Raw genomic sequence first — 13,094 nt, forward strand, 5'->3', positions numbered from 1 at the left:
ATAAATAAGATAGAGGTAGGAAAGATTTTTCCACTGGTAAGTGAGACTAGAACCAGGTGACATAGCCTCAAGATTTGGGGGAGTAGATTTAGGACAGAGAAGAGGAGAAACTGCTTTTCCCAGAAAGTAGTGAATCTGTGGAATTCTCTGCCCAAGGAAGCAGTAGAGGCTACCTCATTAAATATATTTAAGACACAGTTAGATAGATTTTTGCATAGTAGGGGAATTAAGGGTTGTTGGGGAAAAGGCAGGTAGGTAGAGCTGAGTCCATGGCCGGATCAGCCAAAATCTCATTGAAGGGCAGAGCGGGCTTGACGGGCCAGATGGCCGACGCCTGCTCCTATTTCTTATGTTGTTATAACGCAGCAAAATATGACCTGGAATGGATTGGTGTAAGCAATCTCAATAATATCTTAAAAGGGGAATTGGATGAATATTTGCAGGTGCATAAGCAATAGTCAGGGAAATGGGAGTACTTTACTAACTCTTTTGAAAAATGCCAGCAAAGATCCAGTGGCTGAAAGGTCTCCTGTGGTGCATTGTTCCATGACTCAATGATACTGACCCAATAAAGTGCAGCCAATGAATCACAGTGATTATGAGGTACTGTGGCTGTACATTCTTAGCGAGCCTGCCACAGTTCAAGATACTCATTACCAGAGATAGGTTGTCGAGAGTCATTTAACTTCATACGGGTTTCTATCCAAGTTAACTCCTCTGCTTTTTTGTTCAAGAGTTGGAGTGCAATATATAGAAAAACATCACTGTAGACAATTTCTATTTGTCAGTATAACCAAACTATTGTTGTATGAAGGTTGTGACTGAATGATTTATTTCAAAGAATAAAGGTTGACTGGATTTATGTTAGGAAAGAACAACAAAGCAGTGACAGATATTTGTTTTGATTAGACAAAAAAATGTTAGGGAAGCAATTTATTGGAGCAGACAAAAACTATTGGTCACCCAGTATGGTCTCAGATTCAGTGAGGCCTAGAGAGGGCTCAGTTAAACAGCAGAAACAGGTGAAATAGGAAATTATGCAATGCATAGTGTTTTAGGAAGTTATTCATTATGGGGTAGGGTTGACTGAAAGGTGTGGGGGAAGACTACAAGTCAAGGTTGTAGGAAATCCTATGATAGGAAATAACCACAGCTTGCAGCCAATTTGGTGTGCACTGTGATATAGCTTTGTACTGTCAATAACTGCCAAAGGTATCACCTGCCACATCTAAAGGAAAACTATTTCAAAATTCCTCTTCAAACGAAGCAGGTCCTTCTCCAAAACATGGGCTTCCTGTCAACCCGGACGTTTCTTGATCTCAAGTTATTTTTATGAGGACAAACAAGATATTGCTCATTCCTGATAAAAATCAGAGAACTGGTTGTGACCATTGGCATGCAACCAAAATGGTATTATAAAGGACACAGTGGGGAAAAATATCCCTTTGTGTTTGTGTAATGGCTTAATCAAATATAACTGATCTACCTTTCATGTTATTTCTTTCTTAACCTCTTTATAATAGAAGTACTGCAAAACAAAAGAGGCCAAGTTACAATGCTTGGCAAATTTGTTTAAAATTTCTAGCTCTGTTACTTGAGCAGGGACATTAACATCTTTGAAAGGAATGAGTTTAACACTTCTGCTAACCTTAAAAGAGGAATTTCAATTGACGGTATTCAGTACTTGACTGCTAATATCCCACCACACTATTTCAGGACACAAATCACAAATCTTTAAAGGAACATTATATCATCATCTGCATTTGATTTTGTAATCTATTGCTGTAACATCGGTTAATTATATTTTCAAAATTTGGCTAACTTAATTTTCAAAAATCAGGCTGTTTCACTTTAATCAATCTGAAGATAGAAACCACAATATTTTAAAATCATCTTTTGTAATCTGTCTGAAGGAACTGTATTGTTTCAATGTGAACAGCACCATACACCAAAGATCATTACACTATGCTTTTATTTGTAACTTTTCCCTGCACTATTGTAGCTTCCAGTGTAATGTTGAGTAGTATGTTATACAATTACTCAGGAAAAAAAATGATCAATATTATGATGACAGAGCTCTACAAAAATACTTTTCCTGATTTATACTGAGTTACAGTTCTCAGATGAGGTAGCATTATAAGTGTGCAAGGAATGCAAGGAATGACAAAATGATTTGTCTGTGCTTTCCACCCTCGACTGCTGTGCAGTGACAATTCATGACAGCAATGACTAATCCATAATAATGAGAAATTTCTGCTTTGGAGGGACAATTGCCACTGATTTCTGCAGACATGATCGGAGGGCTCCATGAAGAAATTGAAAGGACTAAAAAAGTTATTAATGTTAAATAAACTAGTTGAAGCATACCACTGAGAAATAGGTCCAAATATTATCCCTCGTGGATGGTATTGTGGACTTGGACCTGTTTCAAGAAATAGAGGTACAGCCTCATCCCTTCCTATGTATTAAGACAGTTTGAGAAGCTCTGAATTGAAAAATATTACAAGTTTCAATAAAGGGGAATATGCATCATAACAGTATAAAATACTTCCTAATTTGGACCAGTTTATACATGGCTGTCTGCTCTTGAAAATATTGTGATGCATTACAGTTTACTACATATAACTCCAAAAGTAGTCTATGATTGACAGAAAAAAATAAATATACTCTTTCACATGATAAAAGAATGTTCACAGTTATTCTTTGTCAGGTGTGCAATATATTGCCCTAGATTTAATCTTAGATGGTGAGATGTGGGTGGAGTCGACTAGTAGTGGCCTTTGGAGTGATCAGAGGTAGATTTGGCTGATAGTCAAGGTGCCGTAAGCAGCAATCAGAGATAGAAGTCTGGGTGGGGAGAGGTCCAAATTCAGGGTAATGAGGGAAAAAGCTGGAATCTACCACATGATGCAAGCTATGAACAGAGTGATATGGATGGCAGAAGTACTGAAGAAACAATCTGGATTTGAGTGCCTCAGCCTGAGCAACTTGAAGCTGCTGTTTGAGTTTCATCCGACGATTCTGAAACCAGGTTTTGATCTAAAACAAATGTAAAAGACAGATCATTACTAATAAATAAGCACTACAGTTTACAGCCACTTTAAACACCTGAGCACAAATTACAAGTTTTCTGTCCCCACCATGTCTCCAGCCTTGTGGGGGCATCTCGGTCTTACTTACTGTGTAGATAGCATGACTGAGTGTTTGAATATTGTGGGCATGAGCATTATCACATACTTCCCGGACCATTACTATGCTACCAGCAAACAAAATAATTATTTTCTTCCAGATTTGTCTTTGTCTCTAGGCCTGCTAATGTTGGTGTTTGGAAATGAACAAAAGTCACCCAGCTTCTCCACTAATTCCTCCAATTAAATTGTCACTACATCCTGTGCAAGTGTGGTTAGGCAAGTTCACCATGCCATTGAACTTATGGAGGTGTGCAATGGAGAGTCTATTATTTTATGTAAACTCTACACCACTAACCACTTGTTTGTAGATTCCTGAACAGCATTCAGAAGAGATGCAAGTTAATCTTAGCTTCACCATAAAATAGGAATTTACAATCATCACCACATTCATCAAACAGGATTTACCTTTCATAAAACCACTTTGAATTGATATGATTATATTTTCTAAATGACTAGCTATTTCTTCTTTGATCATAGACTGCTGCAGATCTCCTAAATAAGCTCACTTGGTGGGTTGGACGAATTTACATTTGATGTCACACAGTAAAATATCCTAAGATGCATCACAGACGTGTTATTGAGAAGACTTGATATTGACTCCAATTGCCTTAATATGCAGCTCAAAGAGATGGATTTTAAGAAGTGTCTTAGGGGAGGGGAGGTTAAGGAGAAAGAGGGTGTAGGAAGAGAATTCCAGAATTTAGGAACTAAGCCGATAAATGTGAGGAGTGATAAAAATTGGAATTGTGCAAGTAGCCAGTACTGGAGTTGTAGAGGATTGTTGGGATGGAGAAGAATGCACAGATGGGGAGAAACAGTGATGGAGGGGTGGGTGGCGAGAGGGGGGAGGGAAGTGTGCAGTTGTTACTGTGGTGCAGATAGAGAGGATGTAAAAGCAAGGGTGAAAATGAAAGATGAAAAACACAATGATGCTGGAGGAATTCAGCAGGCCAGGCAGCATCCGTGGAGAAAAGCAGGCGGTCAACATTTCTGGTTAGGACCCTTCTTTCTGAAGTATTATAGTGTTTTTCATCTAGATTCCAGCATCTGCAGTCCTTTGTTTTCCTGAAAATAAAAGATTGTGGGAATACAAATCAACGCCAGTGGCTCTACTTCATTAGGAACTTGAAGAGATTTGGTACATCCTCAAAAACTTTTGCAAATTTTACGGATGTACGGTGGAGAGCATTCTGACTGTTTGCATCACCACCGGGTATGGAGGTTCCAATGTGCAGGATCAAAAGAGGCCGCAGAGGGTTGTAGACTGAGCTAGCTCCATCATGGGCACAACCCTCCCGCCAGCAAGGACATCTTCAAGAGGCGGTGCCTCAAGAAGGTGGCATCCATTACTAAGGACCCTCACCATCCGGGACATGCCCTCTTCATGTTACCACCATCGGAGAAGAGGTCCAGGAGCCTGAAGACCCACACTCAACTTTTCAGGAACAGCTTCTTCCCCTTCGCCATCAGGTTTCTGAACAGTCCATGAACCCATGAACACTAGCTCGTTATTCCTCTTTTGCACTATTTACTTATTTTTGTAACTTATAGCAATTGTTATGTCCTGCACTGTACTGCTGCCACAAAATGACAAATTTCATGACATGTAATAAACCTGTTTCTGATTCTGATGTAGATCAGTGTACACAGAGGCGATGAATGAGTGGGATGTGGTGCCAATTAGGATGAGTAGAGCTTTAGATGATTTTTAGAGGATTATGGATGGTACAATGGATGATTTAGACAAGTTGCATGTGTGGAGAAAAGCATGGCAGATGCAGTATAACATGGATAAATGTAAAGTTATTCACTTTCATTGGAAAACTAGAAAGGCAGAGTATTATCTAAATGGTGATAGATTGGGAAACGTTGAAGTACAAAAGGAACTGGGTGTCCTGTACACCTGTCACCCAATGCAAACATGCAGATGCTGCAAGCAATTAAGAAGGCATATGGTATGTTGGACCTTGTAGGAGGTTTTGAGTACAGGAGCAAAGATCTCTTGCAAGAACTATATAGGACCCTATTGAGACCAGACTGGAGTACTGTGTCTACTTTTGGTCTCAGAGGGAATGACAAAAAAATCTCTTGGGTAAGTAAATTCACCAGACTCCTGGGATGGCAGAACTGGCAAATGAGGAGAGATTGGGTCAGGTACTCACTCGGGTTTAGAAGGATGAAAGGAGACTTCATTGAATCATACAAAATTATGATAGGGTTTGATAGGCTGGTTGTGGAGAGGATGTTTCCCCTGGCTTAGGGGGTTGGAGGGTGGAACAGTGGGTCTAGAACCAAGGACAATAGTATCAGGACATGTGGCAAGATATTTAGGACTGAAATGAGGTGACTTTTTTTTTTACACTCAGAGGGTGTTGAACCTGTGGAATTCTCTACCACAGAAGGTGGTGGAGGCCAAGACACTTAATCTAATTAAGGAAGTAGATGGATGTCTAGACACAAGAGGCATCAAAGGGTTTGGGGAGAGAGCAAAATTATGGTATTGAAATTAGGAGTCAGCTGTGATCATATTGAATAATGGAGCAGCCTTGAAGGCCTGAATGTCCTGCTCCTACTCCTGTCTTATATGTTTACAAGGTGGAGGTGTGCCAGGAGAATAGAATAATTAAATCTACATGAAGACATAGAAGAGGTTTCATCAGCTTATGAACTGAGGCAGAAATGACACAGCTGAGGAAGTAGGTGGTCTTGAGGCCAGAAGTGATAAGGGATTGAAAACCTAGCTCAGGGTCAGAAAGGACATCAACCTATGGAACATGTAATACATTAAAAGGCTATTGACATATTTGATTAAGTAAATTACATTTTTACTCCAGATTCTTGTTGGGGCATTAGTGAAATTATAACCTTGAAACCCATGGCTATGCAAGTATTAACAGGTGGAAGTATTGTCTGCTAATACTCTAACTGGCAGAAATTTGGCATAAAATATTCCGTCCATTTTGATGATAACTTTACAAATGGATGATTTGCTTTGAAGGAGGTCAGGTCATGTTAAAAAAATTGCCATAGTACATGTATGAAAATGGAGGGTTGGAATGAAGTTGGGAAAGTGTCAGGATATCACTGGAAATGAGAAGTTTTGTCAACAGGAGCATTTGGGTGGTGGCAGTGGAAAGACTGCAGTTAGGGCCGTGGCTTCTCAGTAGTACTGTATTTTGATTTTTTTATTGTAGTAAAGTGAAAATGCTGTTGGAATGTGGTGTATCTGAGACTATGGAGAATCCTATTCTGCAGACAGTTGAGACAACAGTAAAACAATTTACCCTTCAATAGCAACTTCAACTCAGCAACAAAGACCCAAAGCATTCTGCTGGAATAAAACAATACACAATGCTATAAGGATATATTAGGGCATACAACCCAAAAAGGTTTCATGTTTAAAAGGAGGAAAGGGCAAGAGAGGTTTTGGGAAGTAATTCCAGAGCTTGTGGCTTTTTAATGGGAAGGCCAGGATCACGGAGTGTTTACAATGGAAATTGTGGGAAATGAGAATATTAGGTTGAAGATAAAGGGCCCAGGAGATGTGGGATGGGGTTTGGTGATGCACATGTACTTAAGAAGAAGAAAGGTAAATGCAGCAGTTCATGAACTTTTTTGTAATCTATTCATTGTTCATAAATGGAGTATCAGTCACAAGGTGGATATGTCAATGGCATTATATTAAAAACATCAAAGCCAAAAATTAACAAACTATTCGAGAACTACACAGCATCGATGCTGATAAGTTAATATTTTCATGTGGACCCTCTCCTGCTTAGATAACAAAATCTGTAACCTTTCTGCTTTTATTATAGGTTCAAGGTATTTGAAATTTATGAATCGTGATTTTGTCCTTGAAGAAAAGCTTATCCGCTTATCCCGTTCCCTTAAAGGATATGATCGAGGATGATGAGTAAACGTTCCCCAATGATTCTATGTTGCTCTTCGGGATCCCCTCCTGCACAACTTCACTGCACTGTCCCATTCTTTCAATAAGTCGTTCACCCTGAGAGCAAAATGCTGCCTGGATACCTGCACAGTATCTCCCAAATGTGGAAAAGCTGACCATAGAATGCCAAAGTTAGTAAAAGGATTGTCCTTTAATTCATGACCAACGGTACTGGGTCGCAACTGCAAGGAATGCCGAGGACTTCAATACTGAGACAGCAAGTGCACGGTGGCAGCGGAGGGACGGGAGGAGGGGGTAGCGGAGGGGCGGGAGGGGGCCGAGGGCAGCGGAGGGGCGGGAGGGGGCCGAGGGCAGCGGAGGGGCGGGAGGGGTAGCGGAGGGGCGGGGGGGGGCCGAGGGCAGTGAAGGGGGGGCCGAGGGCAGTGAAGGGGCGGGGCAGAGCCCCTGACTCACCTGCGTCTCTGATAGGCGGAGCTCCCCAGCCAGGCTCCGCCTTACAAAGGTGCCCGGATACTGCTGGCGCTGGAAGCTGCGCTCGAGCATGCGCACTTGATCCATGGTGAAGATGGTTCGGAGGCGCCGGCGGTCCGCCCACTGCGCGCTCCCGGAGGCGCTGCTGCTGCAGGCGGCACTGGCTGCGGCACACACACACACACGCACGCTGTTTACAGGGCCCGCTCACAGCCTCGTCGGTCAGGGCACTGACTTTGTTCACCCCCAAAGCCCCGCACCCTTGAAATCACCGCAGCAAAGTGAACAGACCCATCCCAATGACTACACCGCGTCGCCAACCCCGCCGTCAGTTCCAGCAAGTGGGCAGTCCGAGGGACCGAGAGAAGGGATAGCCATGCAAAGCATTAAGGAGGATTAGACGCTTGTGAAATGAACGGACCTTTCACCAAAAAGAAAGATGCAAGGTGTCCCATGCTCACTTACCGCGGACTGCCAGAGCTCGCTGCTGGGGTTTGGCCCTCTGGTTATGCCTGGCTGGTGACCTACCCCTTTCTTCAGTAGAGCTCGCCGTTTCTTTGCCATGTGACCTCTCCGCCGTGCAGAGATCATCATGCCCCGCTGCCCGTCCACATCGAAGCACTTTGCTACACTCGTTCTGGCCCTTTTCGCCAGACTGACTGCTCTGAGCAAGCCACTCCACTGAAAATGCAGCTTCCAGCATCTTTAGAATAGAAATGCGCGGCTGCTTTCGAATGCCCGGGTATTTATGGGACATTGATGAGTGAATGTGCTCGGACATCAAAGCAAGGATTCCAATAAACAAGCGCTTGACTCACCGGCCCTTTGTAACATCCGACAAAAGAGGCATGAATATACGACGTGATAAATTGAGGATATCGAGATGTGGCGCCAAGTTCAACTAGAAATAAAATAACATTATCAATATAACGATAAGTGTTGGTAATGAATTAACTTCAGAGTAAACACAGTGTCCCTGCCCGTCGGCGGATCCAATCACAGCCGATAACTGGCACCATTATCTGACAAAGCCAAGACGTCTACAGCAATGGGCTAAAGAGACACTCACGATTCAAATGGGCAGCAGCAATTGGTAAATCAGATCAATTGGTAAATCAGATCAAACTGTCCGATGTAGCATATTTGCATTAGTTGACTTCATTTAATATGCAGACAGCTATCATTGCTCTCTCCAAAGCCATTGATCTTTTATCTTGGATGAAAGTGATGCATCTTAGGATCAATGAGTGTCATTAACTGTGGTGTCAGAGCATTAAGTATATGTGTACCGGCTTCAGTTCGATAATGTGCTGCAGAAGGCTTTTACAGATTGTCCCCATCCAATTTGCGTGAATGGTGCAAGCAACTGTATCGTGTTAAACTAGATAGCGTTTTAAGATCGAAATTGGGACATAAAACAATCTTATTTTGCTGCATTAGTTCCTTTATATAATAATCCTTTATGTTATTTCAAAAGCAAACTTTATGCATAAAATATATATAAGAAATACAAAACCGTATATGATTTTCTTTACATATGATTTTCTTTACAGTTCTTTAGTGTTATCAAATCTATACATTCATGGTGTCATCAAGTCAGTCCATTCTATATACAAGGCACCAATGCCACTCACATGGCCTCTTTCAACAATACACCCATCAAGTGTTTGAGGGGCTGTTACACAGGACCCAGCCCTTCATTGGCAGCAGGACCTTAAACTGCAGACCTTCTCCACAAAGCCTTTATGTTGGCTACACCACGCTTCAGTGGGTCCCCCAGCATGTTCTCCTGTAGCCTGGAAAGTACCAGCGTTTTCGGGGAGACCAAAGTGCATCTTTCACCGCATTGATAGTCTTCCGGCAGCACATGATTCTATCTCATTCTGCGTCTCTGGGAACAGCCCATAGATCAGAGAGTCCTCTGTAAACTGTAAAGTCAGACTTAGCTATTAGCCCAAGAATGGCATATCTCACATGCTGAAAAATGCATTTTTGGCAACAACTTCTCAGTTTGGAGGTAGTGGAGTGAAAATGTCATTTGCAATTTTTTTGGTAACTATGTAGTTGAAATAATATATTTTTATACCAAATCACCTGTAAAGTATTAACTGCACAATGAATATATAACTGCTAGTTTAAAATCACGAGACCAGTTCAAGGTGAACCTGGCCTGCTACCTGGACACTTTGTTTGCCGACCCTGCATGCCCATATTTCTTTTATTTCCCTCTGTGGAAGGCCAGATGAATTAACTCTAGGTGTCTGATGAGGAAGAGCTGCTGTAAGTGTATTGTGAGTTCCCGCCCCAGAACACCCTGGCTGCCTTAGATAGGTCGCATACTGTAAAAGGCTTTTTAAAAACATTTTTTTGAATGCCTCTTGTAGAGATATTTAAAACTGTTCAAATAATTTAAAAAATAGATCTAAAGTCCACCTACAGTAAAATAAATAATGCACTTGCCTTTTCCCATGGTGTCACCGATCCCATTGTTCATATGCCAGCTCTCCCTAGCCACACTGAGGGCTGGATGAGAAGTGATTCGGACGCTCCCTGCTGTGAACTGCCACTCCACTGCTGGACTCATTGGTGAGCCTACTGGTGGAGTAGACAGTCAGATGCACTGGGATCTGAGCTTCAGGACATCTCGGAGTTGCACATTTGGCCACTCTTGAATATAAGATAATAGGAGAAGGCGTGGGCTACTCAGCCCCTCAAACCTGCCCTGCCATTCGACATGACCACAGCTGATTTGCCCCAGTCCTCATTGCTTCTGCTGTGTAAGTTTCCCGTAGCCCTCAACTCCCTGATCAAAAAATTGCCTACTTCCTCGTTAAATACTCCCAATGATCTAGCCACCATATCCTTCTTGGGTAGATAATTCACCACCTTCAGTGAGAAATCCCTATGCACCTTCGTTTTAAATGACTGCCCTTAAATTGTAACAATGAGCCTTCCTTTGAGATTCTCCACCAGGAGAAGCAACTCAACATTTACCCTGTTATCCCCCCCTAAGAATCCTCCATATTTCAGTAAGATCACCTCTCATTCCTATAAACTCCAAAAAATATAGGTCCAATTTCTTTAGCCACTCACGATAGGACAACCCTCTCATCTTAGGAATTAGCCTAGTAAATCACATTTGTACTGCCTCCAATGCCAGTATTCCTTTTCTTATATAAGGTGACTAAAACTGTGCACAATATTTTAGGTATAGCCTCAACAGTACCCTGTACATTTGTAATAATACTTCCTTATTTATAAACTCCAATACATTTGCAATAAAGGTCAACATGCTATTTGTCTTCCTAACCACTTGTTGCACCTGCCTGCTAACTTTTTACAATTAGTGCACAAAAACACCTAAATCCCTTTGTATTTTGCTCATCTGCAATCTTTCTGCATTTAATTAAAAGTCCCCCTTTAGATTCTTCTTACCAAAATGCATAGCCTCAGACTCTTGTGCTGAAATATATGACTTGCTTGGGAACAATCAGTAGGTCCTTTCCAAGGTGACAATATCAGCACAATTCTGCCCATTATTGCTCAGCACGTCTCAGAATTTTCTTAAAAATAGATTATCTAGAGAGACTTGAAAGGGGTGGCCAATGCCAGCTGCAACAAAGCACCAGCCACTTGGATTAATATCATGCCTTTCATAAAGAGGAACAACACAAGGCACCTCATGGAAATGTCATCAAGCTAAATGACCAGGAGAGCTGACTAAAAATTTTGTCACAGATATGGATTTTAGGAACTGCTTTGAAGGAGAAAACTGAGGTAGTGAGGTTTAGAGAGATAATTCCAAACCTTATTTTATTCAATCACACATTGAGCTATTTCACATGATTACTATCATGTGTCAATCCCCAGCCACATTCATCTTCACCCATCTTCACCCTTTCTATACTACTTCTTTTTGAGTTGACATTTGAAACAACAATCCCCCAGCTCCATTTCATTTAGATCTGCACTCTCAAAGGATTTATATTGCTACCGATCAGTTCAACAAAACGCTTATGTTTGAAATCATTATTTTTCTCTCATCCTGACTTCCAGCATCACCCTCACCTCCACTTTGTTATGTATGAGGAATGCATATTTGAATGGATATGGTGGACAACTTGCTTACCTGTTCACTGTCATATCTGTCTGGGCCATATAGAGCATCACAGGATGCTGTAATCTGGAGCGAAAAAGCAAACTGCCAGAGGAACTCATTGGGTCAGGCAGCATCTGTGGAGGCAGAGGGAGAGTCGACATTTCAGTTCAATACACTGCATCAGTCATGCTGTTCAGTTTGTTACATATATTGCTGAGTTTGTTAAGATCACCTATTTTCATCTCCTTTACAGTTGTCAATTCAGTCCTGCCTCAGCCTGACTATTCTAGTACTCTGTTCTCTATAAACATGAGTTGACGCAAAACTGTGCTGCAATGTTGTCACTTGCATCAGGTCTTATTTGTGCTTGATGATTTGCATTGACTCCCAGTTAAACAACACCTCAGGTTTTAATGTTGTGCCCTTACTTTCAATACTCTGTATGGTCCCTGTAAGCTCAGTTGTCTGTGCTTTTCTAATTCTGCCCTTTTGATCATCCCTGAATGTAATCACTCCACCACTAGCAATCCTGTCTTCAGCTCTCCTAAGTCACGGAATTGCCTCCCTCTCACTCTATCTCTTTTTGGCCTTTATGACACTCCTTCAAATACACTGCTTTGACTAGCCTTCTTGTCATCTGACTAGGCATCTATTTTCTCTCCTGATCTACTCAGTTCCTCCTACACCAACCACAACCCCCCTCCCAGCCACTTTGTTTCTTACCCCTCCTCCTCCATCAACCACACACTCCTCCCACTGGGTCCCATCCACCTAATGTTCCCACCTGCCCACCCCACCTCCCTTATTTGGTTCCATGCTCCACCTTTCTTTCTCATCAGATTCCATCATCTGCAGCCCTTTGTTGGCTCCACCTATCACCTCTTAGCCTCTATCGTTATTTCCACTCTTTTATCTGCCTATCACCCCTCCGAACCTGCATCTACCTATTGCTTGCCAGATCTTGCTCAGTCCCTTCCCTTCACCTCTCTATACTGGTTTTCTCCCCTCTATCTTTCAGTCCAGATGCAGGGTCTTGACCTGAAATGTCAACTGTCCATCTCCCTCCACAGGTGCTCCCTCACCTGCTGAGTTCCTTCAAGTTCGTTTTTTTCCTCCAGATTCCAGCATCTACAGGATCTTGTGTCTCCAGGCATTTTTTTTTGTTTGGTAACACTCTGTAAAGTGCTTTGTGATTTTGTGATATGCTGAGCATTATATAAAATAAATTATTTTAGTTAAAAAAGTAATTTCAAAGCGAGTGAGGTGCAGAAAATTTCAAAGTTTAGCATCAAGAAGTTAATGATAAGGCAAAGGCAGGGATCCACATGGGATTAATAGAGTTAGAGTAATACAGAATGTGCAACACAGAGGCAGGTTTTCTGGACTAATATGCCCACAAAGGATCTATTCCCATAGTTCCACG

At 41.9% G+C, this 13,094-nt stretch overlaps 1 protein-coding gene across 1 annotated transcript; it reads right to left on the bottom strand.

The window, feature by feature from the left end:
• Nucleotides 1–770: 770 nt before the first annotated feature.
• On the bottom strand, nucleotides 771–8,533 carry LOC127576839 (homeobox protein vex1-like). Its single transcript, XM_052027632.1, has 3 exons — nucleotides 8,038–8,533; nucleotides 7,555–7,736; nucleotides 771–3,039 (listed from the first exon to the last, which is right to left on the bottom strand). Exons 1-3 carry the CDS (start codon nucleotides 8,351–8,353, stop codon nucleotides 2,740–2,742), a joined length of 798 nt encoding a protein of 265 aa, XP_051883592.1. The 5' UTR covers nucleotides 8,354–8,533; the 3' UTR covers nucleotides 771–2,739.
• Between the last annotated feature and the right edge of the window lie 4,561 nt (nucleotides 8,534–13,094).

The sequence above is a fragment of the Pristis pectinata genome, chromosome 12 (assembly GCF_009764475.1).
Source record: "Pristis pectinata isolate sPriPec2 chromosome 12, sPriPec2.1.pri, whole genome shotgun sequence".
Lineage (NCBI taxonomy): Eukaryota > Metazoa > Chordata > Chondrichthyes > Rhinopristiformes > Pristidae > Pristis > Pristis pectinata.